The sequence below is a fragment of the Merops nubicus genome, unplaced genomic scaffold (assembly GCF_000691845.1).
Source record: "Merops nubicus isolate BGI_N331 unplaced genomic scaffold, ASM69184v1 scaffold38011, whole genome shotgun sequence".
In the NCBI taxonomy this organism is placed as follows: Eukaryota; Metazoa; Chordata; class Aves; order Coraciiformes; family Meropidae; genus Merops; species Merops nubicus.
This window is the reverse complement of record NW_008591105.1, coordinates 35685-57689: the sequence shown is the minus strand read 5'-3', so window position 1 is coordinate 57689 and position 22005 is coordinate 35685. Positions and strand designations below refer to the sequence as shown.

General features: G+C 37.2%; 1 protein-coding gene across 1 annotated transcript in view; it reads right to left on the bottom strand.

Annotated features, from left to right (window-relative positions):
• Positions 1-1501: 1501 nt before the first annotated feature.
• Positions 1502-22005, bottom strand: part of LOC103782376 (catenin delta-2-like) — a gene marked incomplete at its 3' end in the record, with an annotated part of 32997 nt that continues 12493 nt past the window's right edge. The window contains exons 4-5 of the mRNA XM_008950144.1: positions 6121-6247; positions 1502-1633 (exon numbers count right to left, since the gene is read on the bottom strand). Of these exons, the coding sequence (XP_008948392.1) occupies positions 1502-1633; positions 6121-6247 (259 nt within the window). The remainder of the gene's footprint in view (positions 1634-6120; positions 6248-22005) is intronic.

Here is a 22005-nt window from a genome sequence, read left to right as displayed (position 1 = left end):
ACCACATCCACCGCTCTACCATCATCAGATTTTCGACATGGAAACAATTTTTTTGTTTGTTTTGTGAATCTTCTGATATAATCTGGTAGTCTAAATTTTCAGATACAGCTAGAACAAAATATTAATGTTTCTGCCTTTTTTAGTCTGCTACTCTCACACCTGAGATTCCTTCTTCATGGATTCTTGATAAAATGCTGAAAAACCCACAGTCCTGTCCTTCACAATCACGCAAATAAGGATCACTACAATGTTTTAGAGGACTACCTTGTGCAATGATTATGAAAACCCCAAAATATTACAGACACATGAAATGCAGTACCTTGACTGAATTTGCCGTGATCCCATGTAGTACCCTGCAGATGTCATCCAGGACACTCTTCATTTCTGTGGTTGCTCTTGACTCTCATTCCTCTTCTACAGGTTTTCACTTTCAATTTTCACTTTCATCCTAATTAGTACTCTGCATTGCATTTTCACATAAATTCAAAGCCTGGCCTTTAGGTTTTCATTACAGCATAGTGTGTAACACAGAAGTAGATGCAGTATGAGTATCATCGTATCCTGAAGACAGTCTTGAAAGCTAGTATGGATGGCTTGACACTGACTTGGCTTGTTCCCGGTGTCCCCAGTGAGCTGAGGAACACAAAGACAACCTGTTCTGGCATCCTCTGAGCAAGACCTCTACAGAGTGCATGGGAGAAGGTAACAGGCATTCAGAAAGTGCACAGTGACTCCTCATGGTGAGTTTTTGCTTGCCCTGAGGTACCATTTGGAGGACACTGTAATGCTCAGCACTGTATAAATGTTCCATAAGCGTTATATAAGCTCATGCAATGGTGATGGAAACAAACACGTATTTTGAAAGAGAATTAAGAAAGAGTTGCAGTACAGGGCAAAGCCTTCAAAATTTTGTAATTACTGAAATGCTTACAGGTCAATGAGCTCACCAGGGGAGAGGCTTTCAGTGAAATCTGCAATAGATGGCATAACATACACAGAAAAAAAATGTTTCATTTAAATCATCCCAGCTGAGTAAGTAACATGGAGAGTCTTTACAAACAGCTACCACATTTCCTAGGAATGACCAATGTCATGCAATATAATCTACCCAGTCCTAGAAAGCCATTCCCTGCAAAAGACAGATGTTAGGGATCACTTTGCTTGCTCAACTGTTGTCATGCCTGCAGAAACAAGTGAATTCACAGTGATATACCATCTTCCTTCTGAAATGAAAACAAATGTGAAGAAATGTAAAACTAAAAAGAAATGTAAAATTGGTTCTAGACTCTTCCATCTGTGAAGAAATGTGGTCCTCACAAATAATTTTCACATCGCATTGCATCAAATATTTCTTCAGTTGTATTTCTCAGGGTGGCTCATACTCTGGAATCAACCAAAGAAGGTTGACTCTTCTCTATAGCACAACAAACCCAGCTAAGCCTATAAAACCAGTGGTCTATCACAACTGATTTTTACGTATGCTATGCAAGCATAATCTCACCTGTCATCGTGTCTTTCCTAGAAGTATGTTCTCCCTTATTTCCATGGTATGTGGCGTTTGTTCCAGTTGATTCATAGTCTGTTTTTCTTTCTTTTAGGCTGATCATTTCCCGAGGTGAGGCTGGGGCACTTGCTAGATCACAAAAATGGGTTTATTTTTTCTCGCCACATATGACTGAATGTAGTGTTTATCTCTAGAGTAAATATTTTAGTACAGTCTTTACTTGTTAGCATACTAATATTAAGCTGTTTGAAGAAATGGTGTTGACATTCCAAGTACAGGACAAATGTGTTAATGGGACAATCAACTCCAAACATAATTTTCTCTCTGAAAGTTTTACTTTCTTCACTCGTACCCAATGTCTACAATGATCACTATGAAAAATGTACAACATTTTTTTTTTCCCCTTTAGCTTTTAAATTTCTTTAACTTGTCAAAATTCCCTGGCATAGGCACTCCCTTGGTAGAGTTTTTTTTTGGTTTTGTTTTTTTTTTTCCCCTCAAAATGGTTAATTTATTTCTGTTAAAAAGACTGTTAACTTTTCAACTGTGTGGAGAAAAACTTATAAAAAAGTTTCTTCCCTTCTCTGCTGAAAATAAAGCAATTAAATGATTCTAATAGAGACAAGAAGAAAAGTGTTTTCATAGAAAACATATTTTCTAACACTAACATTTCTCTCTCTCTTTAAACATCTATGTATGAACAACTGCCATTATAAAAGCAACTGCTACTTTAAGGTATTATTAAAACTAAATCCTTCAATACGTATACTCATGGTATGACTAAAAGGAGGAAAGTATGAGCTGACTAGGAGGAGAACTAGGTTTGTACTCGAGTCTCATACACTGGAGAATGTGAAGGTGATCACTGTCAGTGATCATGAAAGACATACAGCTTGTGATGCTTCAGAAAAGGAGAAAAGCAGAGGAAAACATGTCATTGAAGTAAATTGACATCAATTTTAGGTGTTGACAGATACAATGCACTTTCCCTGTTGTGGAGGGCAGTAAAGTAGTACGAGATGAGTGGCAGAGCACCCCAGAGCCTCGTGAAGACACAGTGGCATAAAAATAACTAAAGTGCTGCTGCTTACTCCCACACCCTCCCCTGCCTCCACCCAGATATTTGATGTAACAGCATCCTTGATTAAAAAGAAGGGATCTCTCTCTCTCTCTTTCTTTCTTTCTTTCTTTCTTTCTTTCTTTCTTTCTTTCTTTCTTTCTTTCTTTCTTTCTTTCTTTCTTTCTTTCTTTCATGTAAGACAAGGTCATTTCTGAAGATGGATTGTGAGTTAGTTTTCAGCACCTCTAAACTATATTACCTTTTTTAGCTAAGGAGTAGGGAAGCCCTTGTACTTAACTGACAAACAGGGAAGCACAAGAGATGTTGAATTCTGCTTAGGTTGGTTCTGCTGGCCTTGGCCTCTGCATTTACAGAGCAAATGCAGGATAGATGGTTTTTCTTATGAAGCCATTAGAATTGGGGATTGCTTTTAAATTGCTTGTCAATAGTGATGTAATTCTAAAGCTGATAATCCAGCAGGTACAAATAAACATGACATTAAATGACCACATCAGCTAATGGCAACTTGAGTCTAATAGGGAACAAACCAGAATGTGAACCTTGAAAAAGCAGCTAACAGAGGGTTGCATTTTGTTTCACATACAATGGTGATGCTTTTAAGCATTCCGGAGTTTTTAACAAAATTGACTGATAAAGACAAAACCATCTCTCTCTTTGTTTCCTGAGGGAATTATCTCTCTCCTCCTACGTGAGAACAACTGTTTTCTGGCAAGTGTTAAAAACCAGAAGTGACCTCTGTCGGAGTTTTTACTGGAAGCAGACATAAAATCACTGGTTGATGTTAGACTGAAAAAATGATATCAAGGTTTTATGCTCTTCTTAAAGGACACAGAAAAGAAGACAGAGGTCTCCATGCTAGTTTAAGCATCTTATCACCAAGTCCAAGGGATGGATGGGACATTGTGAGTTCATTTACTTCAAATATTTACCCCAAGGCAGGATCCTGTAAAGCAAAATAATTCTTGACAGATTTTAATCTAAATCTAAGGATCTCTAATGACAGAGATCACATAACTGCTCCAAGCAGTTTGTTCCAGTACTTTGTTTCCCTGGTTAGGAAATGTTCCCTGATGTCTAGCCTGACTCCTTGCTGCTCATTATCTCCATTTGTCTGCTATGAAAGGAGAGAATGTTCATGCCTTTCCTCTTCACATCTGTCTGTTAGGTGGTTGAATACCTCTTCCCACTGCCACCCTCTTGTGTCTCTCCTACTCAAATTAAACAATTACAGTCCATTCAATGTGTCCTCATATCCCGATTTCTATATCTTCCAATTCATGTGTGCAACTGAAAAGAATCCCTAAATAATTTCTAAAGAACTTCTATTGAGCCAGGTATTCTCCTTATAATTTAATTGTAAAGGACTGGATCTTTCTTTCCCTTTAGACACTATCTCCAGTTTCTCAAGATCACTATGAGTTCCAGTAATACCCTTCAAGGTACATGAGTTTCTCCCAGGTTTATGTCAGCTGCAAAGGTAATAGACATCCTTTCTATATTTTCTAGGTCATTAATGAAACCACTAAGGAACACTGGGCCTAAAGTAAACCTCCAAGCAAGGCATTCTTCCGTTTTGGCAGTAATCAATACCCATTCTTTGTGAATGGTTTTCAGTCAGTTTTATATTTGCCACACATGACATTTTCTGGACTGTCTGCTAGCTTGCCAGTAAAAACCTCGTGTGAAAGTCTCTTACTGATTATAGTAAGATACATTGTGGTCTTCCAATATCTGAAGGGGGCCTACAAGAAAGCTGTGGAGGGACATTTTACAAGGGCTTGTAGTGATAGGATGAAGAGTAACGGGTTCAGACTGGAAGAGGGTAGATTTAGATTAGATGTAAGGAAGAAGCTCTTCACTATGAGAGTGGTGAGACACTGGAACAGCTTTCCAGGGAAGTTGTGGATGCTGCATTAACATAGGTGTTCAAGACCAGGTTGGATGGGGCTTTGAGCAACCTGCTCTGGTGGGAGATGCCCCTGTCCATGCCAGTTGGGGTGGAAGTAGATGATCTCTAAGGTCCATTCTATGATTCCAGTAGATTTCATTTACTTACTATTCTTTCCACAAAGTGCTTTAACTATGTTTTAGCAGGAATTCAGGTCAACTTTGCAAGAAGAAATCACGTTGAATCCATGTTTGGATTTGATATGGATACTGCCAGACAGACAGTACCTTATACTATTATGTAGAAATAGATACTTCTAGAGTTAAGCAGTATCTTATGTTCCTACTGTCTTTGGGGTGCGCAGATTGTGATTATTTGTTCCAATAATTTTCTAGAATGAAGTTGAGCTGACGGGTCTGTAATTACATGGGCTCCTCCTTCAGAAACAGCCACTGTATTTGTCCTTTTTCAGTCTTATGAGAAGAGCTGATGGCATTAAGATTTCATCCAAATTTTCTTTAAGTATGTTCTTTAAGTGACAGAGTAACAGAAGTGAAGAGACAGTTCTAGCAAGAGACAGCTAAGCTCTCAGGGCCAGACATTTCAAGTGCTTTGCACTTAGAGTCAAACATAGATTTTGGAGAACTAAAAAAGGAACAAGAGCCATTTATGGACTTGTGTAATGACAGATTTTGAAAACTGAATAGCAGCTCTCACTGTACTTCTGACTACATTTTCAAATTTCCTCAGTGGCTGTTTTGCAGGACTAAGATGCAGCCTGTAGATAACTAACAAAACAGTTGCCCTAAAACCCAAACTATTGTACAGTGCTGATAGCAATAATCACTTTGGCCAATTTTAATCCTAAACTCTAGATATACCTATGGAATGACAGCATTTCACTGAACAAGTAGTAAAAAACACACTGAAAGGCTAACTGTTTTACTCTCTTTATCTTAAATTTTCACTGGGAATGTTTTTTATCTAACCAAGATATGTTCTGCCTTAGAATAAACAGAGAGGAAAATGCCTAGATTTCTGAACAGGAAAATGAACTAACACTGTGGTGTAAGTTGAGATACATTAACTCATTAATGTAAGGAATGAATTAATGTAATTAATGGATCATACAGAATTAAAGATTGCTGGTGTAAATATGCCATCAACATTATATGAAGACTTCAAGACTACATGAAACTTACATATGCATGTGTATGCACACTTACATACATATACACATATAATCAGAATAAAAGCTAACAAAATAAAAGTGGATCCTTCAACTTCTGCTCTGTGTGCCAAGAGGTCGTGAGTAGCAGTTTTCATGACTAGCAAAAAGTGAGTAGCAGAATTTCCTCATGCTACTAATGGACACCATTGCCCTGAGATCTAGTTAGGCCTAGAATGAGAATTCACTGCAGAAAGTTATGGGATATTCTTTTCTGCTGCAAAACTTTACAAGGCGTTAATAAAAACCAATGTAACTCCTGCTTTGAACAAATAATTTAGAGTTAAGAGTAAAGAATATATTTGGTGACCTTCCACCATTGTAAACCACAAATCTGGATGCCAGTGCCATTGCTTAAAGGGAAATGCCAGTGATGGATTTCTCGTGCCGCTGCTCCGCTCCCGAAGGCCTGGGCTTACCTGAGCGGTTGTTGGGAGACATGCGCACTGGAGAGATGGAGGGCGTGCGTGAGGAGGAGTACGGTCTTTGCCGATCCCGTTCTATTGTTGAAGATGAGGCTACAAAGTGATACTGTGACCATCCGTCCTGCAACAGCAAACATTGCACCAGCAGTCAGTGGAAACGCCACGCAGGTCCCCAGTTTAAACACAGAGTATTTTCCTCCAAAGTTCTCACTACGTGTACACAAGTAGGCTACTACCTTCTTCATTCCATTTGGTGGCAAATATTCTCAGTGGTTCAGGATATGATGTGCTGACTGTACTGACACACCAGCAGAAAAATTAAATTGCACAAAATTCTGTAAAAATAACACATTTTTAGAAAGGCTCAAATTATAAAAAAAATGAGCAACGGTTTTGGCTACTTATTTAACAGTTCTGTCTTTCCCCATGCCTCTATTTTCATATTGCAAATAGTGTTATGGCTATGAAAATATTCTAAACCATAAGACTGCTTGTTTTCACAGTGAAAATCCATTTTTGCTTTAAATAATTTCTATCTTGTAAGAAAATGTTGGAGTAAGTGGATGGGGAAGCAACAGGATTATAAAAATTATTGCAACTGTTTGGGTATCTGTAGTCGTTATATCAATTGACCACTTGCTCACACATGAGGGAAGAAGAATCAATGAATTTCCTTGTATTTTTCTCAATAGGTACACAAAGAAATTCTATTCTTTCTATTTAAAACTGTGGTAATAGTGATATAGTTAAAAACAAACACCAAAGTAATACAAACTCTAGAAAAGAGTTTACAGCATTCACATTTTGTTTGTGAACCACAATATAATGCAACGATCCACAATAATGTACTTTACAGTTCTAAAATTATGTGAAAAATAGTTTGAAAGTATCATGAGAGATTAAATTGACTTGTGCCAGTGCTCTTACTAAAAGAGAGTATGTCAAATGTCTTGAAGTACTGATAGACTTTAACTATCTTTATCACTGCCTAATGTTAAACCTAAATCAGTAACACAGACTTTTTTCCCAGTCTGGCAGTGAGGGCATAAGCCTTTTACAAATGCCTACTTTCTGTTTGGCTCAGTGGAAATTAAGTCAAGCACCTGCCATGGTGCCAAACAAAATTTTTGCAATGAAATTATGAATAAATAAAATAAAAATATTAGCAACACTCAGATGGACTTTTCCTCTTGCTTAGAGAAAAATAATTCTGCACTGGGGTGGTAAATATTATCACACCCTACCTCAGGCCACTCCAGATATCCAACCCTGATTCACATCCGCTCCCATCCTCTGCCTTTGCCGAAGGCATCTCTCTGACTTCTCCCTCCACAGAAACCACAAGCACCTGGCCCTCAGAAGTGTAAAAGAAAATGGCCCAAAAATCCTCCTTCCACTAAGCTTTTAGGAGACAGAACTCAGCAAGAGTGTGAAACAGCAGGAGAAAAGAAGATACTCATACTTGATGTGGACAAAAATGTAACAAGTAAATTAGGATAGACAGAGGTGACAACTACAAATTCTGAAAGTCTGTATTCCTTACATAAAGCATTTATTTAAACATGTGCACCTCAGTCATAATTTCAAAGGGAAAAAAAAAAAAAAAAAGGAAGAGTGAAGTCTGGGCCATGTTTTTCACAGTGGAATTGTGACTTTCACCAAAGTCGATGGTGAGTGCTTGTCCACAGAGGTCACTCATGCTTAGGACACTTCACTGAACTGAACCCCATATTTCATGACAGTCATAAGAAAATACCAGGAAGAAAACCAATTAAATCATAACATTAAGAGTAACTTGAAAAAGAGAAATAGTTAATCTTTAATACCACTTTCTTAAAACAAAATTTTCTGTATCTGATCTTTCACTTCCAACACGCAGCTTCTACACAAGCCGCATCCTCCAACCTAGAAGTAGGATCAATAAGAATGCGAACAAAAATATCTGTAAAGCCCCAAGTTCTCAATGTTAAATCAATTTAGTAATTATTAGACATTTTTAAATATATATGCATGTATAAAATATGTATATATAAAATTCCATGCATTTTTAAATTATAATTTATCACTATAATGATAACGAATAGCTTAAGCCCAATAATCTTATGCAAGCATCAAGACCTTAAATAACACACAACATTATTTTTATGTCTCCTGTTAATAATAACTTGCATGGTGATTTCTGTAACATAAAAATGAAGTAGCAAACATGTGAGAAGCCCATATTCTATTGAAGTTAAATGGTTCCCTTCTTCCGCCTCCTCTGGGTTCAGAAGTTCTTATCAGAAAGGTCACTCTCTATAATTCACTCTGTTACAGTTTTCTGGTAATTTATTTTCTTTTAGACAGACTGCTGAAGAGGAAGATGTCAAGAAGACAGACTTTACATGTGATAAAAGGAGAAGAAATATTTATTACTGTCTGCCTGCAAAAGGAAGAGACATCCACCACACTTAGAAAGTGCAAGTCAGGAATGCTTCCAGCTTTGTGCATCGGGACGCATGCATGGCCAGGTACACCCTCCTTTTGCACTCCTTCTTCCCTCAAATAAATCCCTGGCAGGTGGATCAGAAAAAAAGTGACCTGAATCTTCCCCTAAATCTTTCTTCCTGTTGTCTGTTCCATCTTTATTGCCTATATTAATATCTGGACCTCGTTTCTGATGGGAAGTGGATGAAATAAATACCCGTTATCGCCACAGTCCCACGGACTCTAGAGGAATAGTGCCTGGCACCAGTTTTGTTCTGCAGAGTATCAACAGGTACTTTGTCAATGCTGATTACTCAGGAACAGCACGGCAAGGTGCCTTAGCAGTGTGGGAGCTAAATCCAGCCGTATTTGGGATGCCAGCAATAGCATTTTTTCTGTGCAGCAGACGGTTTTCCTTCTTTTCCTCCCTGCAAATTTTTATTCTCCGCCAAGAGTACTGCCTGTAATGAGGTCTTCAAATAAAATCTGCTACAGACTTTCAAGTTTGCAGGCCTAAGCAGCTCAGTAAAACAAGCTAGGCAAACAATAAACACTACACAAGTATTGTGGTGACTTGGAACTGCTTTTGACTAAACAAGGCACATGGCTGTCACCATATCACAGCCTTCATGGTGTTTTTCAACAGCTTTATGGGCAGCTCTCAGACCTCACAGCATTTCAAAACCCTAATACTTTTACGTTGTGTATCTTTAACTCTCTTCTGCCACAACGAACAAGCTTCTTTCCTTGGAAAGGTAAACAGTTTGGAACAAATTCATTAAAACTATCATCATCAACAATTCCAAAAGCTATTAGCATTAAATATTGAAACTAATTTTTAAGAGCCTAAAGGGAGTATTTTCAATTTAATGCTGAGATAAATACCACCTGACGTGATGGTTGCTTTCATTAGTTTGTTTCAGCTCTAGTGCCTGTAATGAAATTTAATTAAATTGATTTGGGCACTTAAAGGTACAGTATATAGCAGTGTCCTGCAGAGAAGAAAGCTAACTCAAAAGCAAAGTGTGTGAGACTGCATTTCAGAAACCAATTTACCATCCACAAACGTGATCCAGGAGAGAAAAAGTAAGACAAAAAGATCTGACAAATTGGAAAGAAATTCAATGCAATTCTGTTACAGAATGGATGCATTTGTTAACTCAAAGCAATTAATTAATAGGTGGCAAATGCACACTACAGGTGGCAGAGAACAACCAGAGTACAGAAATACCATTATCTGTCCTGATTTTCTGGGCATTTCTCTGTAGTTTGACAATAATGAATGTGTGTATTCTCCCGCAGTTATACACCATTACATCCAAATGTTAAAGCTTGATTAGCAGTGACATGTTTCTGATTATATGTTCTTGGGAAAGCTGCAGGGATTAGATTTGGGGTGGGATTTGGATAACCACTGGAGAAAAAAAAAAGAGATACTGTAGTGTCACTGATCACCTTTTATTTGGCTTAAGAAGTGAACAGGTCCTTTGTTTCCCTGCTCAACTTTAAGTAATTTTGAAAATAAATAATTTTCTCCAGGTCAATGGGAAATAATTGTTTTGTCAGGATGACTAAACTTAAATAGGTATACGAAAATATAATTTGAGTTTTCCACATTATTCTTTGTATTTAACATGTAAGGGGAAAGAGAAACCAGTTTTCTGTTCTGTTTGCAAGAATTTAAAATTTTCAGAACTCTGTTAGCAGAGTCCTTGACTTGAGGAGATAACTTGCAGAGGTGGGTGATAACAGAAACATTTTTTCCACTTGTGGTAACAGTAACACTGTGAGGCCTGAATGAAATTAAGCCCTGATGGCAATGAACACCATGCTGGTGCAACAGGTAACAAGAGGTCCTACCTGAAGATTTCAGAAAGAGGAAAGAGATGGAACCAGATACAACAAGGTGGCCAAGGAATGGGTGGTGGAGTAAGTGATGGAGCACCAACATCACCAGCCTCGCTGTGGTGCCTACCCTGGGTGACCTCCTGGCATCCACTCAGAAGGAAACACCACATCACCTTATGTGCCAATAGCCATGCAACAGAAATAAAAAGCAGCCCTACCCTCTAGACTGATTATGCCTGTCAGCTTCTAAGGAAGCACTGACTTAAAAAGCAGTGAGTGGTTTAGAAAAACTTATTGTGGCTGCATGCACATCAGCATCTTTCAGTGCTGAAGAGCATAGTGTGCCCTGACTCCTGGCCACTGATGTCCTAACACTGTCAAAAAGAAAAACAGCAATTTCTTGGAAGCAGAGAAATCCCACTAGGGAAAAGAAAAAGAAAAGCAACAAATCCAACAATGAAACAGCTAAAGCCTGAGAAACTACAGAGAATGTTGTATCCTGCCTCCCTCCAGTTTACAAACTCTCCAGCACGCTACTTCTTGCTTCTGGCCTGATCCGCTTGTGACTTGGTTTAACAGACATTCTTCCAAATGACTCGACACATACAGGAGCAGACTTGTTTTCTCATCCTACTTCCTTATCTGTAAGCTAGCATTTTACTGATTCCAGGATATTAGTTGTAATAGTAATTGCTCCCGTGATGGTAATAAGCTGTAGAAATGTGAGGTTTTGCTAGGCAACCACTTGCAGGAATTGGTAACTAGACCCACCACGGGGTTAGAAGTAGGTGATACAGCACCAAGGCAAAGTGCCTCTATGTACATAATGTAGAATCTACTCACCCTGAAACTCAGCCAGACATTGCTCTGAGTTACTGGTGTTGCTTCTTTCACAACCTGAAACACTGCTGTCAGGTTAAATGAAACACCCTGACTGGTCTGCACTAGTGTGACACTGTCTAGAGTGAAAGATAAATCTGATCTGAATTAAGTCAAGGCTCATCAGACTTACACGTGTCTGGGCAATTCTTTACTGGGAATTTTTGTCACGATGCTAATAAGACATAACAAAAACTAGAACTGGAACAAATTATCTACATACATGGACATATGAAAGTTATGTGCACGACTTGACTGCAATAAGAAACCTAAAATGGTAACAAGGTTGGGGTCATCCACACATGGAGCTCTTGAAATAATGTGGTTTAAACGTTACCCACCCACCACACTTATCATTGGGCTTTATAGCCTGGGGTCATATTATTTTCTTTTAATAGAAGAGGAAGAAAAAATAAATTTCCCAGTGTTTCTCACCAGAGATACTGAGCCTGACTTCTCTCTTTCACTCTGCTATCCCCATGACAGCAGAGGCTAACCACCCCCAACAACACACCTTAATATTGAGTGTGCTAGCAGGACTGCTCCCTGGGTGCCATCGAAGGAGGTGACAAGGAAATGTCAACTGCTGAAGGAGAGATGGCTGTTCTCTAAAAAAGCCCTTGCCTTTGAAGTGTGTTTACTTTGGAAGAGGGATTTAAATGAAATTCTTACAGCTTCAACAACTGTAGAAACACTCTTGATAAACAAACCAGCTAGTTTTAGATAAACTAATTTAAAAAAAAGGTGTTCTTTCATTTTTTAATTTGAATTTACAGTGCCAAATCCTATTATCAGTAAATATGGTGAAAGGATTGTCCTTTCTGGATCTGCTTGGGTTCTTTCCAGGAAAACTCAAAAGCAGCAGAGAATTCCTGGCTATTAAACTGCTTTATTATCTATTCTGAATAAATCTACTTAGTGAATTTTTTCTTACTGCCATCAGCTAAGCTACAAACAATTATGAACTGTATAGTGACATTTTTACTACTAGGATTCTGTCTTTTGCTTCCAAAGTGGTAACTCAAGATAAATTATTGAAGGAAGGAGTAGAGGTTGAGCCTGGAAGATCCTGGTGTTGTCCAAGCTTACACACCAGTGGCTGCTCTTTGGGTTAAATCCTTTGAACTAATTCTGCATTAAGTCTGCAAGTGGAAATGGGGAGTAATTTCAGTGGCTTCAAAAGACAAAGGGTTGCTTACCCATTTGTGCTGTTTCCCCTCCTCTCCCAAAGAATTTTGAGCCAAGGCCATCGACAGAAAAAAAGTGAAGTCAGGGATCCTTGGAATTCATATTAATTTAAGGATTCTATTATTTATGTTTATAGTCTTATTTTCACAGCTTATGAAATTAAGAATATGACTTAAAACAGAAAAATTATTCAAGATTGAGGGATTTTTAAACTACTGTAGTATTTTGGATAGAAGTGCAGGAGCTGCTCATAGCACAACCACTTAGCTGAAGTGGTTAAAGGAAAATACAGGTTGCTTCCCATGCCTTACGATGCTGTTGCTACTAGTTACTTACTGATTGTAGGTTATGGTAGGAGTACAACACCTACCTCTGTGCAAAGCCGGGACGAAGGATGCTCACTCTTCCCTTGGAGGGGAGAGAACAGAGACCTTGCTGAGAGCACTGCAGGGGCAGTGTCATCTCCTAAGCTAAGGCAACGGGCAGTGGTGGCTGGGCCAGGCAGGGATGGACCAAGCCAGGCGGGCAGCAAAGCTACCACTGGAGCAGCCACCTCTCCCAAGGGCTCTCGGCCCCCCACCTCAGTACCTGACTCTGGGGGGCTCCCCAGTATGATACACTTCCCCCTGCCCTCCCCACTTCAGTCTCCTGGTTGACAATGCACAGTGGGCTCAGCATTTTGCTCCTTTTACCCTGAATTTCAATGTTCAAATGGCTTTTACTGAAAAGTGACCATTTCTGCATCCCAGACACAGCAGAAGTTCAATTGCTTAAGAAGCTGAAAGACAAACACATATTTAGGGCAGCATGAGGCTTAAAGAAGGGTGCAGTCAGACAGTCATTAGCCACAGCAAAACTGTCTGGCACTGGGTGAGGATTATTAAGTTTTCTATAGGCTCTTTAAAGGGATGTTTTCAGAATCAGTGGTTAAACTCGTTCCTTGTGAAACGAGACACGTACCTCCCAGCTTCCATCTCAGCCTCTCTGAAAGCAATGTCATTATTCTCCTGTTGTCAGCGTTCCGCCCCAAAATCATTTGGAAAATTTTCTCTCCCTGTTTTTCCCTTGTCATCGCAGAGCCTGAGGTACTATATTCTTTTGAGAGTATCAACCATTTTTTTTTTTCTTTAAAAAACCACTGATGGCCTTGGCCAGTTTTCTCTCTTTCAAGTGCTTTTCTGTGCATGAAGTTCTATCTAATCTATCTTCAAATCACACAGCTTCTACTGTAATTTTATATCTCATCTCTCGATTTTAAGTATGAAAAGAAACATGGTAAGGGGGAGGTATGTTAATTACTTGTAAATCCATCCAAGTGAGAAACAGCTAGGTAACTATCCCTGCTTGTTTTATACAGTGCAACTCTGGGACATTTCAGGAAATCACTGAGGCTTTATCTATCCATAATTAATTATTGATTTCCTGTTGTGCCAGTTGCAAAGATGACAAGACCTAATCTGATGAATAAAATGGCTATAAGAAAAAGGAATTGTTAGTGAGGCAAAGCATGAAGGACAAGACTTCAGATATGGCAGAGTTCATTATTCATTTTGCTGAGGTTATTTGCAGGTAAATAATAAACCTTTCAAAACGTTGCAATAAAATGAAATAAATTCATTTTTCAAAGTATCAGTTTGCCTCTTAAACAGAAATAAAATTGTTTTAATATATTTTAGAGGGAATGAAGGCAGTATTTGGCCCTTCAGGTAGAATTTCTGTTCTTCTTTTATTTGCCCCTGCATAAAGTATATAAGCTATAATGTAAATTGTTATAATCACAAAGAAATATTTTTGTTTCTATCTTGTATGCACACACCCCCTCACATCCAAGAAAGTATTCACAATAATTTTTGACTTGTATTATCATTTTCATTCCAGTAATGCAATTTTACCCATCTTAATATGTTTATGCCCAGGAAACGCAAATTCTGGCTCTTGGCCACAAAATCTCAGGGGTAGGATAAATACTACTTTATGCTCAGGGTCAGCTTCTTAAGTCCACTGTCCTTACAAACACTAGAAACTAATCAACATCTCTTACTCCTACTTTTCATGTGTTAAATAATAAAATCAACCAAATAGCTGTGAACATAAAACATGGAAAAAAAAAAAAATCATTATCAGAATAAAATTTGCACCATTGTCTCTCTTAATGAAAAAAATGGTAGGACAGATGATACTGTGATCAAAAGCCATTAGGACTTTGTGCTTCCTGAAGAGTGGTGCTATGGCAGAGAAGAGTGGAATCATTTTATTAAAATGTGTAGCTGCTTGACAAATAAGGAACTAGTGTTCCTTTGGAAAAACCACTAGGTAAACTCACATTGTTTTGGGGTTTAGGTCAAAAGTTCTTTAACACACAAACATAGAGTTAACATAAACACACAAACTAGAGAGTTAGAGATCTGAGTGATTATGGGTAAGCTGTATGAGCTTTAACAATATGCTGCTTTGAACATGTAGTTTACCAACACACTTGGACTTTAATATTAGGAAAGGCATATTGTTTTTTACTGCAATACCTTTAGGAGTTTCTGATTTGGTAAGTAAGAGCTTATATATTGTTAACTCAAACACTCAGGACACAGTTGCACCAAAGTCTACAACTGTCATTTTATAGGAACCACAACTTTCTCTAGAAGCAATTTGTAAAATTAAAGGTAATAAAACCAAGTTGGAAACTTTCAGTGAAACTTTTCATTTCTACTTTCTGCAGGTAGAAGTTAAAGCTCTTTTATCAAGACAAACTGTATCAGATAGTAAATGAAGTAAAAAAAATTCTCAGAACAAAGCACACACACTACAACAGAGACTCCTTTCAAAATACAAGTTGGTTTTTTTTTCCCTTTGAGTCTGAAACGGCAGACATATTCAGGCCATTTTTGAATTCTGCTAGCAGTTTTAGGAAGAAGAGAGGAAAGAAAAGAGAAGCACTTCCCAGTCGTTTTTTCCTCACCCATTATTAGATGATGTAGAACATCAAAGAAGCAAAAGTAGGAGACTGATGCATCAGCTTAATATTTAATTGAACTTTGACTGAATTTACAAGTACTGGTCATACCTCCTTATAGGACCTGGAAGAATGAGGTTGATGATAATGCAAGTACAACAACACAGAAGAGCATCAGCGAAAGATGTTTTAGATGTTTGTTTAGATGTCAGGTGTTACACAGCTGCCCATCACAGCTACGCTATTTAGCTCTGAAAAGAAAATATGCTTTGACTGCCATAGCAATAAACGCAATTTGATTTCCATCCCCTCTGTGCTGTTTATGTATGCTACTACTACTAGTAAAAGTTCTACTGATCTGTTTCATTTGCAAAACTATCAGCAGTCATCCAACATGCCTGTTAAAGTTTGCTGAGAGAAACCCAGTTTCTCACCCCTACTCTTTATTACACATGCACTTTCATCTGTGTCTGAATCTAGATTTTGTATATTTTGTTCTAAATGGTAGAAATCATGTTCCTTGAAAGAATTTTGGAGAAAAAGACTGACTTGATTTAAAAATGGTTTCTATTAGCATGTATCTTTAAAAGACTTTTGAAAGTCTTTAGAAAAGACTTTTGGATTCCATGTAGTATTGTACAGCTGAATCCAGCTAAACTTTGTTTACCATTAATTAATGACATTGGTATTTGTTTTTAAATATTTAATACATTATTTAAGTGGACTAAAAATGGTCCCAGTCCCTAAAGACGTGCAGATGATTTTCTTAGGTATCTACTTTGTATTCAAGTATTAAAATCCAATCTTATTCTAAGGAGTTGTACTTTTGAAAAGAAAAATTCTGTAGATTTGACCTTCCACTTATGCATAACCCTCCAGATTCTGGATGCCTACCTGTACCTCTACCCTAAGGATATTTCAGAAACTTCAGTTATAAAATTCCCTTCAGAAAGAAGGCTCAAAGTCAAATATACTGACACCTGGGCTGCATTTTAAATTTTCTTTGCTTTGGAGAAGTTCAAAGGGTGGAGTACTTTAGAGACTGAGATTAAATTTCTGTGTTCTAGATCTGCATTTAGTTACCTTAAAATGGACTTGGGTTTTCATGTGAAAAATACCTAGTGGTTGACAGGTGAGTCAGCTAAAGCTTACCATGAGACTTACTATCAATGCTCAGGGTGCTTTACCATCACATATACATACAGCTCATCCTAGAGAACTATCTGGACAAATTTTGACTCTTTTCTTATTTGTTTAGCACCTCTTTAATCTAGCAAGTTTTGGATGAGAACGGTGTCAGCTGCCATGCACTTCTTACTGATAATTTAGAGGAATTACTTCTAAGTTCAGTCGTTGAATTACCACTTGCTACAGTGCTTGCTATTAAAGGAAAGCACTATCATGCCTTTAAGGCTCTCATGGGAAAAACAACAGTCAAGCGTAGTAAATGCTTTATAAGCTCATAGCTCAGACCATTAAGGTTTAATCCTTCATGTATTCCCAAGCTCTCTTTGTTTAGACATCATGCTTCAAGGCAGTTGTCTTCTATGTCCATGCTGTGTTTGGAGTTTTTATATAGCCACATCCCCATTTGTGTATACATATATGCACATATATATTTGCCAGCAAAAATGAAGATACGACGTCATGAAGAAATTCAAATATTTGCAAGAAGTGCAAAAAGACCCCCACTAGTTTGGTTTTAATTGTGCTTAGCCATCATATCTGATTTTTTTGGATACCATTCAGTAAAAAAGCCTGCACCAAAATAGTGTAAGTATGGGCAAGGTCTGGCTTCAGCTACACAGGACTGCTGTCATGAAAAAACTGTCATCAGTATTGAATCTTCAGTTCAGCAAAGACTGCTTCTAAGATTAACACTAATATTTTAAACATCATAGTAAATGTGGAAAATGTTTTAGAAAGAAACACAAATATTGAAATAACTGAAACACGATTAAAGGAATAGTAAGTGATACTACAGAGTAAATATCTGTTGAGAGTATCACAAAGAATTTAACTATGTAAAATGCAAAATTTTATTAAAAAATAAATTACTATTATACAGTAAACTATGGAATTCAGAAGCATAAAGCATTAAAAAATATCTCCCTCTAACAACTGATATAGAAAGACAAATTTTGATACTCCATGTATTGTCATTGTCTCACACTAAAGAACATTAATATTTTGGATTCTGAAAGAGATTCTACCCTCTTCAGACCACGTAAAATAAAGAAAAAATTATAATAACATAATGACAATCCCTTCTCTTTCTATTATTGTCTGATACTGTTAATAAACTCAAAGAGGCTTAGAAGGAACTAGGAAAAAGATAATTCGGTATGATGAATAAGCTAGAAAAATCAGAACATGATCTACTTGTCTGCACAAGTGAAATAATAATTTACATTACATAAAATCGAAATAACATTCAGTTTGACTTAGCTATTTTGTAATATTTTACATATAAGCCTTGTCCTTTTTTTTCTATATTGTTCATGAAAATTAGCTAATTGCTTTAGAATGATAACACAGCTAGATGAAGACACTTAATATATTTGTGTTATGCCAAATGCCGAGAATCTCTCTCAAGCAGTTTATTCACCATTTTTTCCACATGTGACTATTTCTGAATACTTCTGCATATACCAGAGGTTATACTGGCATAGCTCAGCTCAGTTTCTGTGCACAATTTCCTCTTTAGGCTTTATGATTTTATCATCACATGTAAATTCCTATTGTATAGACAAATGGGGTATTATTTAAGCAGGCAACTTGCAATGAAAAAGCCACAGGTGTTAAAATTGACTTGACAAAGTTTTGAACGATTCTTAAAATATCAGTCTCTGGGAAGACATATGAAATCAAAAGAGGAAGTTAAATGCTAAGTTTATACTATACACTAGTGCTGCCTAGTGCTAATTATGTTGAAAAAAAGCAGCATCAGGTAAAAAGAAAAACTAAATCCCAGACTAAGGTGTCATTCCTCACTGAAAAGGTTTTGTGTCTCAAAGAAAGAGGGTGAAAAGATGAACAGATTATTCCTTGGTCTGCAGCTACTACCTGTTATTTCCTGCAGAACAGAAAATAAGCCTTAGATTTAATGAAGAAATACTTCATATCTGCTTGTGCATTGGGAAAGGCAAACCTATCTTACATGAACACCGGAAACTAATATACAGCATAAAATGAAGAATTAACAACAATTCAACACGCTGGCACACACACAAAATCAGTAATATTAACTTTTTCACTGGTACTGAAACCAATGACAATTTCATAATTAAATATTTAACAAGATTGTCATTTGCTAGAAAGCTGAATTTAAAATGCTCATGTAAACATGAATAACATGCTTTTAGGCAAGAAAGACTGAAACAGAAAGAAAAAAAAAGTATCTACTTGAAGACTAAAATTTTTTTTTTCTATATTGGTTATAGAATCTCTATCTAAAATTACTCAGATGATGCTTTAAGAAGGCCTGAATATGTTAATTCCAAAGAAAATTTCCACATTTCCTTTATTTAAAATCAATTTAGGAATTTCCTTAATTCCTGACTAACAAATGAAAGTAATGTCATCTGTCAGATGACGACATGTTGGGTGTTTTAAGTATCACATTCCTGTTAGCTAAAGATTAAAAGGATTTACCCTGACCTGCAAAGATACTTATGTCTAAAGTATTTAAATGAAATCTCCTCTGATGTCTTCTCTCTTCCAGGCAAACTTAGTGGGGAAAAAAAAAATAACTGAAAGAAAGAGCACAACTACTATGTCCTGTGTGACCAGCAAAACCACATAAATTCCTATTTTCTCTAAATATTTTATAAGAAATAATACACAGACTTATATGTTTGTGTATATCTATATATACATATTTATAATCTATATACATAGGTTATATATATAAGCCTATACATACATATAGATATATATAAAGAAAGGTTTCTCCATAGATATACTTGAACGCTGTGTGTAGACAGAATGTATTCTGGTTTTGTAATAATGCCACAGATTCACATTTTATTATGAGAAAATATTAAGAACAAAAGACTACACTTGGTTAAGGAAACGTAATTCTAGCACCTAAAATTATATAGCGCCTCTAATAAAAAAAATGCCCAGTTGTGCTAATTCTTATCAACAGTATTTAACATCTGAAGGAAACCTCCATTGTTCCTATTAATAGAGATTTTCAAAATTAGCCTTTTAAGAATTTACCTGACTCCTGGACACACTGATCTTTCTCTAGATATCCTAGTTTACTTGGGATACTCTTACTGAAATACGCAGCTATTGCCTTTTCCTCGAGAGAAGCCATCGGGCCAGAAGAGCTAGCAAAGTGCTGGATAAATTGAATCTGCTACTGCAACATAGAGCTTATCAATAAGTGCTTTTCTGTTTGAAAGGTTCAGGCACTCAAAAAAGAGATTTTAAAGAAATGCTAGAAAGGTTGTCAGGGAACTGAATGTGATGCACTTGTCCCTGTCTCTGGTATGTGCTGTCCTCAGAGAGAGCAAAACTCTGCAGTCTTGCTCAGAGCTCCAGACTGGATGGGACTACTCTCCTAAGTGAAGCGAGACACTTTCCATCTAGAATATACAAGGTTCAGTAAATGAAGCTGTATATGTAAAAAATATATTCTCTAGTAAGGCTTTGTTACTTTTGATTCAAACGTGTCCTGTAGAACTCTTTTGGGTACAAATCTCAGTATGCATGAAACATAACAATTCATTGCTGGTCAGCTGACAGCCAGAATACCTGCGTTGGGGAATAGATTCTGGTTTCTTGGCTCTGGGAGAGAGTATGCTGAGCGTGCCATGACCCAGAGTGGTGGGTTGGTGAAAATCCTCTGTCATCAGTCACACTGAAGCTTGGGGCCGCCCACTGCCATAAATCAATCAATCAGTCAATCATTTATTAATCAGGTACTTGCATTTTCACAGTTAATATAAAAATGGGCTCTAGACAATGTCTTCTCTATAACGACAATCTAGCTTTATATTACACTGGTAGATTTACCTTAAATTAATCCACCCTTTTCTAAAAAGGTGACGTAATAATCTGAAAAAGGCTTTGCTAATTGTACAGAAATAAATAAAGTCCTGCTGGAGGAGCAGCACTGCCAAATAAATAAGCTCATGAACAGTCTGAAGACATGAATAGTTCTTTCAAGTCAAGCCATTTTTCTGATCATCTATTATGTTCTGAATGTAGAATTTAGATCCTTAATGTAGGGCTTAAATTCCACGCAGACCTTATCACTAGATAAATTTACCCTAAACCAGCATCTTTTTGGGAGACACCAGACTGACAATAACCTTAGCAGAAAAATCCAAATGATGTGTTGCAAGTCTACAGGACAGCATGATGCAATTAGCATTTTAAAAGGGCAAGTAGGTATATCTTACCTAAGAAAGGACTTCCGATTCTAAAACTCCTTGAACTAGGGTTTTGAAGTTTATTACTGGCAATTTTCATGGAACATTTAGCCATAAAGGACCTTCTCGTGGAATCATCATTTTATAGTTCTGAAAGTCACACGAGATGAGTCCTCTTGTAGATCTGACTGGCTTAACTGATTCTAAGATACTTCTAAGTATCTTTTCCAGGCAATGACAGAGAAGGACATGTTCAGAGTGACTACTCTGACTTCATTAAATGCCTGTCACAAAAGTATCTGTAAATGGCACACTACACACTGAAGGATGACCGACTTTAACAGCCCTCCTGGTTTCAAACAACTGGTGGTATTTTTATTCATATGACAGGCGAATAGGGCAAACATTTCTATTATTCTATGCAGAACAGGAACCTATGACAATAAATGGGAAATAAATTATTTCTATATATTTGTTGTGATCTCTGCTTATATCCTGGGATCATTTTTTTTTGAGCCTAAGTGATTAGGCAAAGCAAACCAATTAATAGAATATATATTCTTACTGACAGTTCCTCCAGCTCTTTAATGTTACACACATTTAATGCTAACCAAATCTTGGTTTTAGCTAAAAAATTTTATTTCATGTTAAGCTCATTCAGCACAACCCTTTTGCTCAAATTTCCTCATGCAATTTAACAAGCGATCTGTATTTAAGAGTAGTTGGTAATTTTCTTGAATATTGAGATAGGTAAAAGTTTACCAGCTAATGGAAATCTGCTCTTCTACAGTCACATGTGTGTTTTCCAAGGTGTCCCCAAATCTTCAACCAGCTAATATCCCAAAGACAGGAGTGGGGTCTAGTTGACCTGACTTGGAAATAGGTGTCTTTAAGGAATCACCATAGGAGCTTCTTTCACCTTGCTTAGGTGGCTAAACATAAATGGGACAGGACCTCTCTCTGGAGACTTCAAGTAGCACTTACTTCTCCTGCTGACTGTCCAGGTTACCAAGATACTTGAAGAAGGGTGTACCATAAGTCTCAAGCACAGGGACAAGCGGGTTAGATCCCCTACCTGTCTCTTTCATAAGTGCTAAGCCACTGAACCACCGATGGAGCTATAGACCATGTGACCATTTAAGCACTTTTCAAAATCAGATTTTA